This window comes from Muntiacus reevesi (genome assembly GCF_963930625.1).
Source record: "Muntiacus reevesi chromosome 15 unlocalized genomic scaffold, mMunRee1.1 SUPER_15_unloc_1, whole genome shotgun sequence".
Taxonomy (NCBI): Eukaryota; Metazoa; Chordata; class Mammalia; order Artiodactyla; family Cervidae; genus Muntiacus; species Muntiacus reevesi.
In genome coordinates, this window is record NW_027077797.1 from 462,683 (window position 1) to 476,234 (window position 13,552).

General features: G+C 43.9%; 1 gene segment (V, D, J or C); it reads right to left on the bottom strand.

Moving 5' to 3' along the window:
• Positions 1–245: 245 nt before the first annotated feature.
• Positions 246–13,552, bottom strand: part of LOC136155130 (immunoglobulin heavy variable 4-59-like) — a 28,011-nt gene continuing 14,704 nt past the window's right edge. Inside the window, 3 exon segments of the V gene segment in view lie at positions 246–349; positions 454–524; positions 4,561–4,595. Of these exon segments, the coding sequence occupies positions 246–349; positions 454–524; positions 4,561–4,595 (210 nt within the window).

The following is a 13,552-nucleotide window of genomic DNA, read 5'->3' on the forward strand; positions in this document are numbered from 1 at the left end:
CTCCCAGCACAGCTGCCCTGCTCCTCAGGGTTTCTGACACCCTCAGGCTTGAGTTTTCACAGTTCGTGTCTTGCACAGTAATAAATAGCTGTGCCCTCAGGCCTCAGACTGCTCAGCTCCATGTAGGCGGTGTTTGTGAAGGTGTCTGCAGCCAGCGTGACTCTGCCCTGGAACTTCTGTGCATACTTGTCCACCATCTTTGCTGTCAATCCGTCCATCCACTCAAGCCCGTGTTGAGGGGCCAGTCACCCCCAGTGCATGTCGTACTTGCAGAAGGTGTATCCAGAAGCCGTGCAGGACACCTTCACTGATGCCCCAGGCTTCCTCAGCTCATCCCCGAATGCACCAGCTGCGCCTCGGAGTGCACACCCATGGAGCGGAGACAGACGTGGATGGGATTCCCTGGACTGTCCCTACTTCCCTCCTCAACCCAGGCACTGGGGACCCCCTAACCTATCACCACTGTCCGCAGGAAGGGGACTCCCCAGCTCCAGTCCGTGCTGAGGGCTGCGCCCCCAGGGCATCTGTAGAGGAGGGGGTGTGGTTGTAGGTGGTGTTCTCAGAGCACAGACCTCTGCATATTTATCCTAGTCCAGCTCATCTCACTTGCATGTTCGTGAAGTAGGGTATTTATTTCAGAAGACGACTCATCTGGAAAGACCATGGATGACACAAAAGCGCTACAACTCTGGGAGGCGGGGGTCCGTGTCCTCGTCCTTGTTGGAGGATGTGATCTCCTGCCACATCCCTGACGTCTGTGCTCACAGAGCTCGTGCACGAGCACCAGCCCCACAGGACAGGGTCCTCATCATGAATCAGCCTGTGAGAGACACAGAGACCCCAGAACTTGTATTCTGAACTTTGGTGTTTAAGTGTATCAGTCCTGGGATGACCGTGTTCCCAAAATGTTCTCATGAATGCATGAAAGCAGGCTGCTCTTCTCAAAATAAAGAAGCGCTAAGGAACCTCCTCTGAACTGTGATTTCCGTTGCCCTGAGTTAAGTAAAGTCTCCAGATAGATCAGGATGCTTAAGGGCACCATCACAGGACTGGCCAGCTTCTATTAAATTCATTTAAAAAAGAATGACCCTGAACCTGAGGGGAAACTCCGCCTCCGCTCCCTCTGCACCTGCTCCTGAGCTGGAGCCCTGAGCTGGGTGGGTCGTGAGCGCCCCCTCCAGGCAGGTCCCAGTCCTACAGTGGACGGTCCGGCCTGGACTAAAAGACACTGACCTCTCAGAGCTGCTCGCTGGGAATTAGTAGCTTTTCTCTGACTTCAACATTTCTAGTACTCCATGTGATTGTGATATCATGTCTAGAAAGAGCAAACTGTCCTTTCTAAACCCACATGTGCTGCTCGGAGACGGCAAGCAAGAATTTTATGAAACAACCAGCGAGCTGCTTCCCTGAAGCTGCCACGCACACTGAGAGAGTCTGCTACACCCATGGTGAGGCCAGAGACTGAGGGCGCTTCATAGGAGCTTACTCTCTCTTTCAGGGTCTTCTGGCTCAACCTCCCATCGCGGAGTAGCCACACAGTATCCTGGGGATCGAAAGCCCACTGAACGTGCACTGTTAACAGACACACACACACAGTGACTGAGAGTTGCAAAAATAGCCCCAAGTTTATCTTCTTCCCCATCTGGCACATAAGTAGCATTGCCTCTATGAACGCAAGGCCTGAATGTGTGACTTGGGTTGATAAATAGGGGAAAAAAAAAAAAAAAGGCAACATAATTAGAGCAGAGATGGGAAAGCAGGCAGGTTGGGTTTGCATGTTCTCCCAGCAGGAACCCTCCAGATGCCACAGCGAGAAGGTTTAAGTTTTTTTGTTTTGTTTTGTTTGTTTGTTTTTAATGAAGGATAATTGCTTTACAGAACTTTGTTGTTTTCTGTCAAAACCTTGACATGAATCAGACATAGATATACATATAACCATTCCCTTTTGAAACTCCCTCCCATCTCCCACCCCACCCCACCCCTCAGGATTGATACAGAGCCCCTGTTTGAGTTTCCTGAGCCATAGAGCAAATTCCCGTTGGCTGTCTATTTTACATACGGTGATGTAAGCTTCCATGTTAATTGTTCCATACATCACCCTCTCCTCCCCCTCCCCATGTCCATAAATCTATTCTCTACATCTGTTTCTCCACTGCTGCCCTGCAAATAAATTCTTCAGTGCCACTTTTCTAGCTTTAAGCTTTAATGAAGATGGTCACATTCAAGGCTGATGCTCACATGAGCCAAGCACCACACTGACTCTGGATTTGCAGGGAGGGTCGCGTTAGCCGTGCAGGCCCAGGGCCTCTCCAGTCTCGGAGGACACAGCCAAGAGATCCCAAGGCAGGATCACGGGGCTCATTGGATGGGCACTTTCTTCAGCAACAGAAGCAGCTGGTGATGCAGAAACAGCGGATTTGGAAAAGCAAGCTTGGTGGATCAGAGCCATTGTGGCCCAAGGTTTGTGATGTCCTGCACTCCTCCCCTTCTTGAGTGGACAAGTGGTCCCAGGGTTGATATACTCCCAGAGTTGGATCGGTCACCTTGAACACTTTTTCTGATAGAGTGAGATGGATGTATCTTAAGAAAATGCTACTGCTCTGAGAATTAAAGTTCATTTCAAAATACATGGTACAACACAATATTATCAAATGTTAAAAATTCTACTGCTGCTGCTGCTGCTAAGTTGCTTCAGTTGTGTCTGACTCTGTGCAACCCCATAGATGGCAGCCCACCAGGATCCTCCACCCCTGGTATTCTCCAGGCAAGAACACTGGAGTGGGGTGCCACTTCCTTCTCTAATGCATGAAAGTGAAAAGTGAAAGTGAAATCGGTCAGTCATGTCGGACTCTCTGCAACCCCATGGACTTAGGCCTACCAGGCTCCTTCATCCAGGGGATTTTCCAGGTGAGAGTACTAGAGTGGGTTGCCATTGCCTTCTCCAAAATTCTCCTGAATACTTATCAAATATTTTATTTGCTTTATGATTTATAAATCAGAGTGTGTTCATCTAGGAGATAGAGAGAATCACAAGGAGATGTCCAGAATGAAACAAAATGAGGAGGTGGTCATATAAGCAAATGAGTAGATGGTCAAGGAAGTTTCTACCAAAGGTGCATTGCTCAGGCAATGTCCCTTCCTGTCAGGGACAGCAGAGGTGTATCAGACTTATTACAGACGAGTGCTGTCCACTCCTGGTAGAGGGTGAAACTGTAACTAAGTTAGGTGTCAAGTCCTGGTAGAGAAACTCCATTTTGTGCCTGTAGTGTCTGGAAATACTAACCAGATAATGTTCATGTGACTGGATTTTAAAAAGTCTAAAGTCAACTCACTTAAATATGAGAAAAGTCAGATAAAAGTTAAAGACAAGATTTAATTAATCAAGACTATTAAGAATGTCATCTTTAAAAAAAAAAAAGAATGTCATCTTTAAATGTGAATGACTAAAGCATTTCCTTGAAAGCTATGGATAAGATAAATGGAGCTTCAGTAATATGAAGAAAGCAAATAAAACCTTTATTCTGATATGACATGAAGAGTTCTAGTTTCTGGTGGATCATGTTAAGAAGCTCAGAACTCATCTGATCCATCCATGAAACAAGTGAGAAGCTGAGAAGATGGAAAGTCAATGGCCACCAAAACCCACAAAGGTCTGTCACAGGGTCTGCTTATGGTCTAAAACAAACACCACTTCCTGAGCAGCAGTGGGAACAATGGGAACTTAACTCTCCCAGTTCTAAAGTCCGGCAAGTCCCAGGTCGACAGAAGGGACGCCGCTGAGGGCTACAGGTGCAGGGTTGGTCTTCTCAGTGACGCTGGCCAGCTGGGCCCCCACTGTGACATCATTTTGCCTTGCAGGCTCTCACACCCTGACTTGTGAGGGCAGGAACAGTCCCCTAAGTCTCCCAAAGGCCATCAGGGTCAGTTTTCTATCTGGAAAATTAGGTCCTAGCTAATTAGGAAATTAGGTCCTGGCTTTGGCTCATATTCTCTAGGTAAAGAGATCCTTGGTTTTGTCAAGTTGGACAAAGTGAAAGTGAAAGTGAAGTCGCTCAGTCGTGTCCGACCCTTTGCGACCCTATGGACTGTAGCCTACCGGGCTTCTCCGTCCATGGGATTTTCCAGGCAACTGGAGTGGATTGCCACTGATGCTCAACTGCTTGTCCAATTGGGACAAATCTGTTATGATTTCTCCCAAGCAAACCTTCTACTTCAGTGGAACGTGGATAGGCTGAGACTTTTTCAGATTCTGCTTCCGTTTTCATTTTCTACTATGTCATTTCTCTCTGTCCCATGTTTTATTGTGAGAAACCAGCAGAGATGGGAGGAGATCACGATGGTAGTGTAGAGGGTTGTGAGCTCACCTCATCCCACACATACAAGGAAAAGTACATGTACATGTGGAACAATTCTCAGAGCATGGACAGAAAGATAACAGAAGAGATCATACAACAAAAACTGCAGGACAGACCATGGTATAACCAGGTAGGATGAAGGAAAAAGGGAGATGGAGAGGGAGCTGACTGGGAAGGAGCTGTGAAGGAGGAAATGTTCCCTCACCTGGGTACCCCCTTAACTGGCTGGTAGGGGTCATTCTGGACAGACAGAGAGCTCCAGAGTCTTGAGGGGAGAGTCTGGGAGCTGGCCTGTGGTTCCAACAGGGTAAAGTGAGACCAACACAAAGGAGCACTGAGAGATCATTGCGCAGCCCACCTTGGGACACACCTGCTGGTGTTCACTGAGCTTTGGTGTTGAAGCTTGCAGTTCTGCAGACAGACCCATAGCGAGGATTGGGATTGGCTGTACAGTCAGACCAATGAGTGACCAATCTTCACAGGTAGGAAGGCCAGAGGTCCCCAAGCAGCCGGAGGAAGTAAACTCCAAGTGGCAGATTTTTTCCCCTTCTCTACAAAAAATTAAAGCAGTTTCTTTTAGTTTTGTCTTGACAATACCTGGTTCTGCCTGAACTGAACATTCCTCAAACCTTGAGCTATCCAATGCATTTTTCTTATAGAAATGTTTTTCTTAAGCTATGTTAATGAAGCTGTGTATTTGCGTTGGAGTCTGCCTTTTGTCAAACTGGTTTTACCTAAGGCTAACTTTTTTTTTTGTTTTCTCAAACCTTGGGCTGATAATGGATGGACAAACCAGTTCAGTTCAATTCACTCACTCAGTCATGTCTGATGCTTTATGACCCTGTGGACTGCAGCACACCAGGCTGTCCCTGTCCATCACCAACTCCCAGAGCTTGTTTAAACTAATGTCCATCGAGTCAGTGATCCTATCCCACCACCTCATCCTCTATTGTCCCCTTCTCCTCCTGCATTTAATCTTTCCCAGCATCAGGGTCTTTTCCAGTGAGTGAGTTCTTCACATCAGGTGGCCAAAGTATATGAGCTTCAGCTTTAGCATCAGTCCTTCCAATGATATTCAGGACTGATGCCATTTATGATTGTCTGGTTTCATCTTCTTGCAGTCCAAGGAACTCTCAAAAAAAAAAAAAAAAAAGCAGAAAACAGAATTCATGTCAGTTGTTTATGGCCGAGGATGACACGCCTTATGCCATCCTATCTCAGAAATGCGCATTGTGGGAGAGGGGCCTGGAGACACTCCCTCAGCCTCGAGGTATTTCTCTTATCTGATGAGAAGTTTACTAATAAGGGATAGAAACAGTATGGACCTAACAGAAGCAGAAGGTATTAAGAAGAGATGGCAAGAATACACAGAAGAACTATACAGAAATCTCAGTGACCCAGATAACCACGATGGTATGATCACTCACGTAGAGCCAGACATCCTGGAGTCAGAAGTCAAGTGTGCCTTAGGAAGCATCACTAGGAAAAGAGCTAGTAGAGGTGATAGAATTCCAGATGAGCTCTTTCAAATCCTAAAAGATGATGCTGTGAAAGTGCTGCATTCTATATGCCAGCAAATTTGAAAACTCGGCAGTGGCCATGGGACTTGAAAAGGTCAGTTTTCATTCCAATTCCAAAGAAAGGCAATGCCAAAGAATGCTCACACTACTGCACAACTGCACTCATCTCACATGCTAGCAAAGCAATGCTCAAAATTCTCCAAGCAAAGCTATGTCAGTGGGTGAACGAAGAACTTCCAGATGTTCAAGCTGGGTTTAGAAAGGGTAAAGGAACCAGATATCGAATTGTCAACATTTGTTGGATTGCAAAAAGCAAGAAAATTTCAGAAAAATATGCACTCCTGCTTTATTGAATAAGCCAAACCTTTTGTCTGTCTGGATCACAAGAAACTGTGGAAAATTCTTCAAGAGATGGGAATACCAGACCACCTTACTTGCTTCCTGAGGAATCTATATCCAGGTCAAGAAGCATCAGTTAGAACCACACATGGAACAACTGACTGGTTCCAAGTTGGGAAAGGAGTACGTCAAGGCTGTATGTTGTCACCGTCCTTATTTAGCTTATACCCAGAGTACATCATGTGAAATGCCAGGCTGAATGAAGCACAAGCAGAAATCAAGACAGCTAGGGAAATATCAATAGCCTTAAATACGCAGATGAAATGACCCTTGTGGCAGAAAGCGAAGAAGAACTAAAAAGCCTCTTGATTAAAGTGAAAGAGGACAGTGAAAAAGCTGGCTTAGAACTTAACATTCAGAAAACAAAGATCAAGGCATCAAGTCCCATGACCTCATGGCAAATAGATGGGGAAATGATGGAAACTGTAACAAAGTTTATTTTCTTGGCCTCCAAAATCACTGCAGATGGTGACTACAACTATGAAATTAAAGGACACTTACTCCTTGGAAGAAAAGCTATGACCAACCTAGACAGCATTTTAAAAAGCAGAGACATTTCTTTCCCGACAAAAGTCCATCTAGTCAAAGCTATGGTTTTCAAGTAGTCCGGTATGGATGTCAGAGTTGGACTATAAAGAAAACTGAGTGTCAAAGAGTTGATGATTTTGAACTCTGGTGATGGAGAAGCCTCTTGTGAGTCCCTTGGACTGCAAGGAGATCCAACCAGCCAATCCAAGGGGAAATCATTCCTGAATATTCAGTGGAAGTGCTGATCCTGAAGCTGAAGCTCCCATACTTTGGCCACCTGATGTGAATAACTGACTCGTTGGAAGAGACCCTGATGCTGGGAAAAGCTGAAGGCAGCAGGAGAAGGGAACGACAGAGGATGTGATGGTTGGATGGCATGACCAGCCATGAATGTGAGTTTGAGCAAGCTCCAGAAGTTGGTGATGGGACAAGGAAGCCTGGCATGCTGCCGTCCATGGGGTCACAAAGGGTCAGACATGACTGAGCACCGACCTGAACTGAAATAGTCATAAAACGCCTTGCTAAAAAAGAGTGAGAGGGCATTCTTTCTGCCCCCTTTTGATGTCTATGTCAGAAGCTGTCCCTATGTTTTTTATACTTTAATAAATCCCTGTTACACAAAACCTGCAAGGGATCAAGCCTTGTCTCTGGCCCCAGATTGAAATGTTCTCCTCTGAAGGTCATGAATCCTGGTGTAGCTCTTGGCTCACAGCAGCAAACCTTCACAAACAGTGAGTGTGGCTCGGGTTGAAACTGAGGTGTGTGCATGACAGAGTGTGGGCACGAAATAGGAGCCCTGTTGTTGGTCTGCTCATAGAGAGTTATGGCTCTGGCTGCCAGAGTTTGGCAAATTTGTGGGCCTGTTCAGAGAAGCAGGGCTGACATTTGGGCTGATTACAGGTACTCCCACAAGAGGTGCAGGAAGATGGCTTTAGCACATTACCCAGGCAGCAGGTTGAGAAACTGGGACTGTGCATGCTTGCCTGAGGTACCTCTGAGTCAATTACAGGGATTCCTACAATGTATTCAGCCCCTCAGGGAAGCGCCAGCAACAGTGAACTCAGAGGATGCACACACTAGGAGACAGGCAGGATTGCAGAATAACACATCATGGCAGACAGCTCATGGGAAACAGCATGCACTGGTTCCTTTCCCAGAGGGAACACACCACAACTTAGGTCTGGATCAGGGGGATTCTACTGCAAAACTGGAGAGGATACCCTGCCCCCAACAGGGCTATGGCAACTACAGAGCCAAAAGGAGCCCTGTTGAACATCCAGCAAGGCTCTTGTTGCCACAGCTTTCTGTCAAAGGGACACACTTTGACAGGAACACACTCCTATCAAAGGAACAAGGGGCAGCGCATCATGAGGAAAGATGTGGAAAGCATCCATAGAAAAACAGCCCACACACCATGAATATTGGTCTCTCACAATCTATACATGCTCACCTCTTCATAAACATAACCCTTAAAGATCACAGCAGATAACCGTTTGAACTAAATTCACAAGTAAAGTGAAAAAGCAGAGAAACAATTCCCAATTACTATAACTGAGCGAAATCTCCTGAAAGAACCAATGAAGCAGACTCATCAGGTCTACCAGACCCCAAGTTCAAAAAAGTGGTGATAAAAACTCTAAGGGAATTAAGAAAGAATATTGAGAAAAAATGTGGGTCACTCATTAGAAACTAGAAAGAGAGCCAATCATAAGTAGACAGCTTAATCACGAAGATAAAAACTGAATCTCAAGGTAGTGAATAGCAAACTAAATCATTCAGAAGATCACATTTGTGATCTGGAAGGTGGAATAATGGAAACCAGCCAATCAAAACAGCAAAAAGATTCCCCCCCCCCCCAAAGATGAAACAACACGTGAGATATTTGGGATAATGAAATGCATGCCAACTTATGCATAATGCAATCCCAGATTATGAAGAAAGAGAATAGGAAATTGAAAATATACTCAAAGAAACTATGACTGAATACTTGGAAAATCTAAAGAAGAAAACATATATCTAGGCACAGGAAGCACAAAGAGTCTTGAAGAAATGGAATTCAAACAGACCCACTCCAGGACACATCATAATGAGAAGGACCAAAGTTAAAGATAAAGAGAGGATCCTGACAGCACAAGAGATGACAGTCAGTTGCCAGGCAACTGATAAGGCTATCAGCTGATTTTTCTAGAGAAACTCTGCATGTCAGAAGGGAGTGAAAGTCAGTGGCCTCTGTCCACAAGATTATTACGTAGAAGAGAAAGAGAGATAAAAAACTTTTCAGACAGGCAAAAAATGAAAGACAAAAATATAGCAATACTAAAATGTTCATAAATATTAATTATTCTATAAATAAAAAGGAAGCAACAACTACAGGAAAAAGAAAATCAGAATAGGAAAGGCAAATCCATCAAAGGTTTGAAAAGTCTCTTAAACATGACAATATATATAATTTAAAAATTAGAATATGTGAAAGTGATTATAACTACTACAAAGAGCAAAAAGATATACACGAAGATGTAAGATAGGACATCAAAATAAAAATTAAATGTGAGGAAGGAGAGTAAGAAAACACACATCTTTTAGGATATGCTTGAGTTTATATGACTACCAGTCTAAATAAAATAGATATGTTTATGGGATAGCATACTAGAAAACCATGAATACTGCAAATCAGAAACATCATGAATTGACAGATATCAAAAAGAAAGAACAAAATGATAATGCAAAATGAAATTAACAAGCCACAAAAGAAAAAAAGAGATGAAAGTACCATAGAAAATAGAAAATCAACCCAAAAAGCAAGATTTAAAATGACAATGAAAGTGAAAGTGTAAGTTGCTCAGTCATGTCCAACTCTTTGCGACCCCATGGACTATACAGTCCATGGAATTCTCTAGGCCAGAATACTGGGGTGGGTAGCCTTTCCCTTCTCCAGAGGATCTCCCCAACCCAGAGATTGAACCCAGGTCTCCCGCAATGCAGGCGGATTCTTTACCAGCTGAGCCACAAGGGAAGGCGTAAAATGACAATACTTATCACCAATTACTTTAGTTGTCAATGAACTAAGTTCTCTCATCAAAAAACATAGAAGCGGATCAAATGATAAAATGAGATCCCACAATAAACTGCATACAATAGACCCATTTTAAGTTGAGAGACACATAGTTTGAAAAGCGGAGAATTAAGAAAGCATTTTCTTGCAATCTTAATGGGAAGAAAGCAGGTGTAGCAACACTCCTATCAGACATATAGACTATAAACAAAGTGCCTTAGGAAAGATAAAGAAGAACACTATGCAATGATAAAATGAATCAATAAATGAGAATATGAAACACTTTAACATATATGCATACAATATAGGAGCATCTACATATATAAAACAAATACTACCAGACATAAAGGGAGAAGTTAGTTGCAATGCAATAATAACAGGAGATTTTTACACCCCACCAATATCTACCCACAGATCATTCAGAGAGAAAATCAATAATGCAACAGAGATCCTGAATAATATGCTAGACCAATTGGACTTACTTGACTTTTCTTTTTTTTAGGCATTAAACACACACACACAGACTAAGCGGAGCAGAGTACACATTCTCACAGAGCGTTTGTGGACGTTAGAGGTTGTGGAGAGCGTGTCCCCATCAGACCCAGAAACAACACAGCCAGAAATGTCTCTGAGGACAGCCGGGAGCTGGGAGCTGAAGGAAATTGTTGATTCAAGGGGAAGCGCCTGCCCAGTCACCCTGGATCTGTCACTGGTCTTGGGCTCTGAGCACCGTCTGCATCCTTGCAGGGAGGTGTGTGTCTGGACTCACACTGAATCCCCCTCTCTGTGTCTTTCACACGGTAATACACGGCTGTGTCCTCGGTGGCCACAGAACTCAGAAGAAGGGAAAACTGGTTCTTATATCCCATCTACTCCACCCTCTTCCATGGAGCCTGGAAAATCTAGTCTCATTACAAACACTGGTGGTGGTATGCCCACCAGTTCAGCGTTTCTTTGCCAGCCACCTCCCTTCTCTTGTGATTGTCACTTCACAGTCATTCTTGGAAAATGCTTGTTTATAAGAGACAGTGTGGCCAACAGTTGGTCTGCAAGAGAGGAAAAGAAATGGATTTCAGCTCTGTGCTCCTGATGGGCAGGGGATATACCAACTGGTGAAGATGTAGCAGTTTCTGGCGCAAATGTCTTTCTCAGTGACCTGCTGAGTAATTGCAGGGGAAGAAACACAAAGCAGCAGGGAGGCTAAGGTCAGTGTTGACCTAAACCAAGGAGACTGCCAGTTAGTTATTGTAGAAAATTAAGCTTCCTGGGAATCTGCAAAGAACTGCAATTCGGGGTCTGCAACAACGGGAAACACATGAAAACTTCCAGCAGTGAGGCAGAATCAAATATTTATGGAGAGAAAAGGAAGTTTTGAGGGCTATAGCATACTCAGAGTCCATGTTTTTTCACTGGCTTATTCTGACAATCTCTTATTGAGTGAGTAAGGAAAATAGAGGGATTGACCTTTCTGTCGGTTTCTGCTATCATTGTCAGGCATAAGAGCTCCCCCTTCTGGTCTCCTAGTTGGACAAAATTGAAGTTCCTGTTTGTTTTATCTTATTTATTTTATTTTCTGTTTTCCATTTCCCCCTTTTGCTTCAGATTTTCTCTGGAAGTTTACCTGATCAATAGATTTTCCAGTTTCAGTGGCTGTTTCTGAAAGCCAGTAAGGACCTTTCCTGGCTGTAGTGGGGAAAAGTTCACAATTTGGACTCTCTGTGGTGAAGTTGAAGTCATTTTTATGACAATATATTTTGCATATATTAATATTGTTTGAAAAATTACAGGTAAAAGAATTCTAGACCTAAAGTAAATGAAATTTTTGATATATGCATCATGTGTTTTAAATCTATTTGTTACATGTGAGCTAAACTATCATTCCAAAGCAAAATTCTGAAGCAGTTATTTTCTATACACCCACAGGGGCGAAGTTGTAAATATTAAGACAATAACGTCTGCTTTGGCCCAGCCTTGTTCCTCATGATTCTGGCTGGACCGACCCAGAGCTGGCCTAAGGCTGCACATTCCATGCAGGCAATGCAGAGCTCCCTCCCTAGTCCCAGGTCTCTGCCAAGACCTCCCCAACCCCATCCTCCTGTTGGCTCCGTGCTCAGCGCCCTCTCTGCTCATATCCCCAAAACGCAGAGAGGAGTGTGTGCTGGTGTCTCTGTGTGCACAGAACTACAGAGGGTTTTGTATTTCACTTTACCACTTAGAGCAATTTAAGCCCGGCAATATGCCTTCTGCAGTTCAGCGTTTTAGTGATATTTGACCAGATACCAGGTCTTTTTAATGGTTTATTCTTTCTTTCTCTCCTTTCTTTCTGTGGCAGCATTGTGTCCTAGTTGTCACGTGGCTCTTCAGTTCGACGTGCGGGTTCTCCACTTGTAGGGTGGGCTCTGCTTTCTAGCTGCGGTGTGCAGGCTGAGTCGCCCCTTGGCATGTGGGATGTTACCTTTGTGACCGGGGATGCACCTAGATCCCCTGCGTTGGAAGGCAGACTCCTAGCCACTGGACTACCAAGAAGTCCTCAGATATGAGGTTTCAGTTCAGAGTTCCTCATCATTATCAGTATTTGAGGCTAGGTATTCCTGCGCTGTGGATGCTGTCCTGTGCATTGTAGGCTGTCTGGAAGCACCCATGGACTTTCCCAGCTAGATTACTAGGTACTTACAGCACCTCTCCCATGTGTTAGAAACAATCTTGTCTTCAAACTTTGACAAATGTACCCTGGGGGACAATATCACTCTGGTGATACCCTGACATCATTTCCATATGTTTAACATTAGTCTGACTATTCAAGTGAAAAATGTTGCCTTAAACAGGACAGGACTTGACTCCAGAAAAACAGGACTTGCAGATCTTTGTGATAGCGGAGGAAAGATTTGAAGTTCAACAGTAGAACCATTCATGCCATGAAATGTTTATAAATTGTATGGTTTATATACAAATTTATAAACTTATTTTATTAGATACTAGATAACTAATAACTTTTGTGGTCACCTAAATTTAAAAACAAGTTGTCATGAAGAAGTAATTCTATGCAGCTGGTTCTATGATTGATGGAGCAACAAAGGCATGACTGAATCCATGAAAAACGACTCAAGTTCAGAAACACTTGGGGAAGGAGTAACTGTGAGACACCCACTTCACAGACATCACCCCATAATTCCACATGCCTCAGACCTGAGAGATGCTCACAGATGGGAGATGCCAGCAAGAAGAGAAACAAACAGAATAACTTCATGTGCTTTTTGATTAAACATTTGGCTCTCAGAGAATTATGGCAGTGAAGACAAAAACACTGACTTTGAATGTGACAAGGACCACTTGACTCTATTAGTCAGGTTTTTTGAAATACTTTACTTGTCCATTTTTGCCTGGTTTTGAGGTAAAGTTGGGTTAGTGAGAATTCTTACCCTTTACTTCTGATCACCCTCAATCTTTAATGCAATTCTTTACACCTGCTTTCTCCCAGGTGATATATGATCATTTGATTGCCTTTACCAAGAATTCTCTGGAGACAGGCTAGCCAGATACCCCTGAACTAGAAGTCTCCTCATAGTCATTTCCCGTCTAGTCTACTTACCAATGTTTTTAGCCATAAATCTCTGTCCTACCATCTTTATTTGGCATTGAGTGAAGTTTCAAGGCTGCCTCAAATAACAAAAGTGAGATTTTCAATCCTTGTTTAAAAG